General features: G+C 38.2%; 1 protein-coding gene across 4 annotated transcripts in view; it reads left to right on the top strand.

Moving 5' to 3' along the window:
* Window positions 1–976: 976 nt before the first annotated feature.
* pxnb (paxillin b) overlaps window positions 977–6,000 on the top strand; it is a 35,679-nt gene continuing 30,655 nt past the window's right edge. Inside the window, exon 1 of one of the 4 annotated variants that reach the window (XM_084390093.1) lies at window positions 977–1,173. In XM_084390093.1, coding sequence (XP_084246219.1) covers window positions 1,161–1,173 — 13 coding nt within the window. In that variant the 5' untranslated portion in view covers window positions 977–1,160. The remainder of the gene's footprint in view (window positions 1,174–6,000) is intronic. The other 3 variants (XM_084390094.1, XM_084390091.1, XM_084390092.1) reach the window with 3 other exon arrangements.

The following is a 6,000-nucleotide window of genomic DNA, read 5'->3' as shown; positions in this document are numbered from 1 at the left end:
CATACAGAGTGTTATGCATTGCATTAGATCAAGCGTCTCAAATGCTGCAGGATCTTTTCTCTTCACTAACTTCATTGAGACTTCAAACACGATGAAGAACAGTGTGATTACACTATTTCAATGGTCCGTTTTAGACATTCTACCAACTATAAGTAACTTTGCAACTACATGTCAACTAGTATTAGTAGATTTGTCCCCCCCCCAAAAGACATTCTACTGACTATAAGCAACTTTGCAACTACATGCCTACTGAAAAGAACAATCTATTATTAGGCCTTGTGTGAATGTGTAGGAGGTCATGGAGGCAAGTCAAATGCAGGACACACGTATTGATGAACTATTGTGGTTTTGACACCTCTTAACAAGTGATCGCATCTCTGCCGAAGCGGGCCTTAAGCATCTGTGCATGACTTCAGTAGACAGTTTCACTCCGGAACAGCTCAGACATATTGTAAAATGTAAGATTAATGATTATAAAGTAAACGAATAACTGATGCTTCAGATGTATAAATGAATATGATAAGAAATATGAAGGATACATTTTGTAACATCATAAAATAAATCAGAAAATATGTATTTTCTGGTACACCCAACTACTTTCAAATTCAATAACAACATTAACTAATGTTACAACATTACCCCTCGGTTTCACAGACAAGGTTTAATCTGAAATGCATGTTTGAGCTGTTTTGACTGAAAGCAACTTGCCCTGAGATAACATAATATCTCAGTGTCATTGTTTTGTCTCAAGATGCAACAGTAATGTTTTTTTTTCTTTTTCTTCTAAGACACCTTTATAAAAGCAACTTAAATGTTCTAATTGAACTACTGCTTAATTCTGGCTTAATCTAAGCCCTGTCTGTGAAACCAGGCCTATATGATATAGATGTTCAGTGAGAACGTTAGAAATCGTTCTCATGTTTCCATTGCCCCCGGTGTGGCGCTCTTCGACCAGCAGAGGTCGCTGCAGTGAAGTGAGTTTCTCTGTTCTGTGATCGGTGTGATGTTTCGGGGGTCCAGTCCTGTCCAGCAGTCACACACACACACCAGCGTCTAGAACAGCAGGAAAAACTTCAGCACAGACTCGTCTTCTGAAACGAGCTCTACACATCGTCTTCAGAGTCGGATTAGGAGCAGAGCACTTCTGGAAGCGCGCGAACATGGACGATCTAGGTAAAAACACTCATATTCCCACATGTTGTTTCCAGACAGACACAAACATAGCGGAAAAATAAGAGGGAGAGGGAGAGAGAGGCTAACTACAGTAGCCAGTGAGCTAACGCACAAGAGCTGTGATACAAAGTAATACTTTCTCCGAACGCGACGTCATAGTGAAACAGTGTAACTCTTGACGTTCCATCCCGCACAACGCGCTATTAGTGTCTGTTACAGTTACAATATTAGACTATCATGTGTCAAGAAAAAAGAATACTGAGGTTGACTGTTGTTGGGCTGTACGCTGTTTCCTCCCTTTGGGAATCATCTTCAGTCATTAAATAGTTATTAATCTCTTTCAAATTCTGCAGCTTATTTGAAATCTCGCTAGTGCGCATTGTTTGTCATTAATTAAATATTTTTTTCCTTCATACATTCAGTCAGAGCCTAAAAGCGTTGTTGGCACGAGTCAAGTCAAAGTTTATCAGCAATCGCAGGTTGTAGCTCCAGAGATGAGAAGAAAATACAAATAGGATCACAGATATGAGCTTAAAAAGTAAACATAATAAAGATAAAAGATAATACAGCTGTGCGCCTTTGTATGTGTATGAGATTATAAATGTGTATCAGCGATCAGAATAGCACATTTGACAGATATGCGGGTGTGTAGTTCAATGTGTGTGTGCACAGATGGACCTTTGCAGTATAATTGAGTGATTATAATGTGAGTGTTTGATGAGACTGATGATGAGCTGGACCACATGGAACATTTGTGTGAAATTCTGCAGAATTGGAACGGCTGTCATTTTTAAAAGTTGCTTATTATTCAGTATTTTTGTCTTAATTCGATAAAGCATTCCAATTAGAACTCTATTCGATTGATTTGATTGATTTTGTTTAAATCCACAGAGTTCAATTAAAGAATATGAAAATGTCTAATATAAATACAATCTCAGGCCTTCTGATGAGTTTTCACAGAACTATCAAGCCCTTCATCTTAACCTGAATGATTTGAGAGAGTATTTTGCTGATTTGTTTGTATTCAGACCTGACTTGGTTTTGAGTGATTGGTTGTATATAAATAATTTGTAATAATTTGTAAAAATCTTGTATGGCTGTGAGATTAGAGACTTGACAGCTGTGTTTGTATTGATTTTGTGATGCAGTTTATGAACTGTTGGGCATATTCCAGAAAGCAGGTTATGTGACACACCCGGATAAGTTTACTCAGAGTGAACGGATAACTTCAAATTTCATATTTTTTTTTAAAAAATTTTAACCGTAGCAGCGCATGATGAGGCTTCGGTGAGCATAACAGATTTCACACAATATTATTAGATAGTTATATATATTATAACATAACATAAAGCAATGTTATTTCCCTCTAATTTATTTATCTTATTTTATTCTCTTCTCACACATCGTAGATGTGCATTCAAAAGTGTTTTTTTTTTGTTTTTTTTCCGAACAAATCTTCCACATCTCACAACAAATGTGGAAGTAAAATTTAAAAACAAAAAATAAACTTATACAGCCATATTATCTTTGAAAGCACAGACTGTTTTTTTTTGGGGGGGGGGTAAATCCATCTCTTTTTTATTTATTTATATATTTAGCATCAAACAAACAAAATAATTATTATTCAAAGTAATAAAAAACTGATTAAAGAAAGATTAAAAGATAAGATTAAAACATTTTACAAAACTGCCCAGTAGGTGGCGATATGCAGTGCACTAAGAACGTAAATAGCCATTGAACAAAAGAAGAAGAAAAGAATTATGGCACACTTCGAACACTTAAAAATCCTGTCTTCGGAGGACGCATTCCAATGTAGGAAGGCATCAGGGCACGTCCGAATCCAATGTGAGCTTCACTTCCAGTCTCCTGAGATTCCTTCATCTGATTGGTATTTGAAGGCAGCACAGATGTAGCCTTCGCTGCCTTTGATATCCCACAATCCTGTGCTCTCCATTCCGTGACGGTTGAGCTAGAAAAATAAAGATGGCGTCTGAAAGTTGCGGTTTGTGTGTAAATGTAAAAAAAAAATTCCACTTCTGATGTAATTTCTAGAATGAAATTACAATTGTACTAATTAAATATTCGCTTGGTTATCACCAAAGCTTGCTCTATTTTGCCGTAAGTCATCAAACCATTACGCTGCCTCAGAAGTCTGTGCGCAAATGCTGCCTGCAAAGTCATTGTCTGATATGGCAGCGATGCAACAAGTCAGCTGGCAAAGTTTTTGGATGCAGCCTTAGCGTCTGTTTCAATGAGAACTCCTGGATTCGGCACCCGAATCGTGAGTCTTTATGCGGTCACCAATAACTCTGAGTTTCAGTCTGAACTTAATCCATACCGTGGTTTTGGAAACTGCATACCTCGAGTAAGAAGGTTTGGGTGAATCAACTGAGAGTTCAGGGTATATGTGAAAGAAAGTTAACCTTGCTTTCTGGAATAGCCCTCAGATCAGATAATAACTGGCTGATCTCCATGTGGAGGGGCGTGTCCTGTTGGGGATAAAGTGACTCCGCCCACCGCCGACTGCTGCAGCCCATCTGTGACATAAAGCACATTAGCTTTGCTTCAGGACTGAATTGGGCACAACAAAGTACCAAAATGGTGTATTGTACTAACCTCTGGTTTCACAGACAAGGTTTAAGCCTAGTCCTACACTAAAATGCATGTTTGAGCTGTTTTAAATGAAAGCAACTTGCACTAATATCTTAAAATATGTCAGTGCCATTGTTTTGTCTCACATCAGTATTGTTTTATTCTAAGACGCATTTATAAAAGCTACTTAAATGTCCTAATTTAACTAATGCCGAAGCCTGGCTTAATCTAAGCCCTGTCTTTGAAACCAGGCCTAAATGTTCTTAAAGCCAAACACAAAATTGATCAAAATAACCATGAGCTTCATAGTCTCAACATACTATGCCATTGGCTGAAAAGGAAAACAACCATTTTGTAAATGCATAAACAATAGCACATGGAACAAACAATGGGTCAATTACTTTATTAGTGTTTTCGGCACATTGCCACACTGATTGGACGCACAACCAAAAGACATGAGTTGGAAAAGCTTATTTCTTGTTCTATCCAAACTATGCATCGTCTTTTATCACATGGCTTTCGTTCTGATTGGTCATTTGCAGCATTCATCGGTCAGATATTTCTAAATGATGACCGTTGTCCAGAGCGACGCTATAACAGACCACTCATCCGGTCAGTGTTTCCTACATAGCCTTCTGTGTCTCTGCTGTTTCTACAAATAAGATAAAGCAATAATTTAATCTGTAAATTTGATCATTTGAACTGTACAGCAACGGCAAGGTCATGGTTTTGATTCATGCAATGCAACTAATAATAAGCCTTGAATGCAACAACTCATTTTGGCTAAAATGCATAAATATTTTTGTTCATGTATTTATTAAAGGGGTCATATAATGGTACATGCACTTTTACAAGTTGATTGTACTGAAATATGTGTTGGCAGTGCCTGTACACAACCATCATATAATGATACAAATCCATCCAGTGGTTTTTTTAAATCTTCTTATGTTTTCCCCTCTCTCAAATCAAGCCGTTACGGTCGGACGCCCCTCCCACGATTGTTGATTGACAGCAGCGTTTCAACACAGACCCGCCCTCGCTCGTGAGCGAGCTGTCAATCATAGTCCGCACGTCATTGTTGATACGCTGGAGCACTGTCTACGAGCAGAATGGCGTCTAAGCGGTTGTGGTGTTCTGTTCTTGGGTGTAATAAGGAACACAGAAGTCATTTTGATATTCCTAAATCCGCAGTGGCTGAGTTTGTTTTCGAAGGGAATATTCCCCCCGATCAACAGCAATGCTTTCATGTTTGCGCGAATCATTTCTCACCAGACTGCTTTACAAACGAGGGTCAGTAACGTTATAAAGCTGGTTTTGCTAAGAAGCTGCTCCTGAAAAAAGGATCGGTACCAACTATTCGTGTTCCTGCTGCACCTCCAGAAGAACTGAAGTGAGTGTAACGTTTTATTAAAGGTGCAGTGTGTGATTTTTAGCGGCATCTAGTGGTGAGATTTGCGAATTGCAATCGGTCAATAATTCGCGGCCTTTCCTTGAAATTTCAAACTCGAATGAGAGGCTACGGTGGCCGACGTAGGAAGCCGCGTCTTTTTCTGCTGCTTCTCATTCAAGTTAGTGATGAAACGCGCTCTGTAGCGCTGTCTGTTCGCTGTCGGCTACGGTAGAAACATGACGTCACGATATGGCGACCTTCATAGAAGGGGTGGCCGCGGTTATGTACATATAAATGACTCATTCTAAGGTAATAAAAACATAACGGTTCATTAAGTAAGGTCTTTATACACCACTGAAAACATAGTTATGGATCTTATATTGCATTTCTGTCAATAGATCCTCAGAAATATCACACATTGCACCTTTAACCTTTATATTAATCTTTGCAGATCGCTTGCACGCTTCACGATGAATGCGGCTAAGGTTTACTCTAAGGGTACATTACGGCATGTTTTCTATGTACGATGTTCTCAATATAATTCATAATCCCACGTTTATAATGAACAACGCGTTATGGTTGTTGTGTTATGGTTATAACAAATGGTGGGAGCAAAGCTCATTATCATTTAAAGACACATGCACTTAAACGGCGTGCTGAAAACAGAGCTTTTTTTGACCAGGTAAAATGAGTGTTTTCTTACAATACTAATGAGAATTTTAAATTAAAGTATATTACAAACTTTTAATTTAGACCCTAAAGAATCATATTAGCTTGTACAAAAATGGCATTATATGACCCCTTTAATGTATTAAGTTATAAGTGGGATAATGTGTAGTAAGACA

The sequence above is a fragment of the Rutilus rutilus genome, assembly GCF_951802725.1.
Source record: "Rutilus rutilus genome assembly, chromosome: 19".
NCBI classification, from domain to species: Eukaryota; Metazoa; Chordata; class Actinopteri; order Cypriniformes; family Leuciscidae; genus Rutilus; species Rutilus rutilus.
The sequence above is the reverse complement of the archived record's forward strand: the minus strand, read 5'-3'. Positions and strand labels throughout refer to the sequence as shown.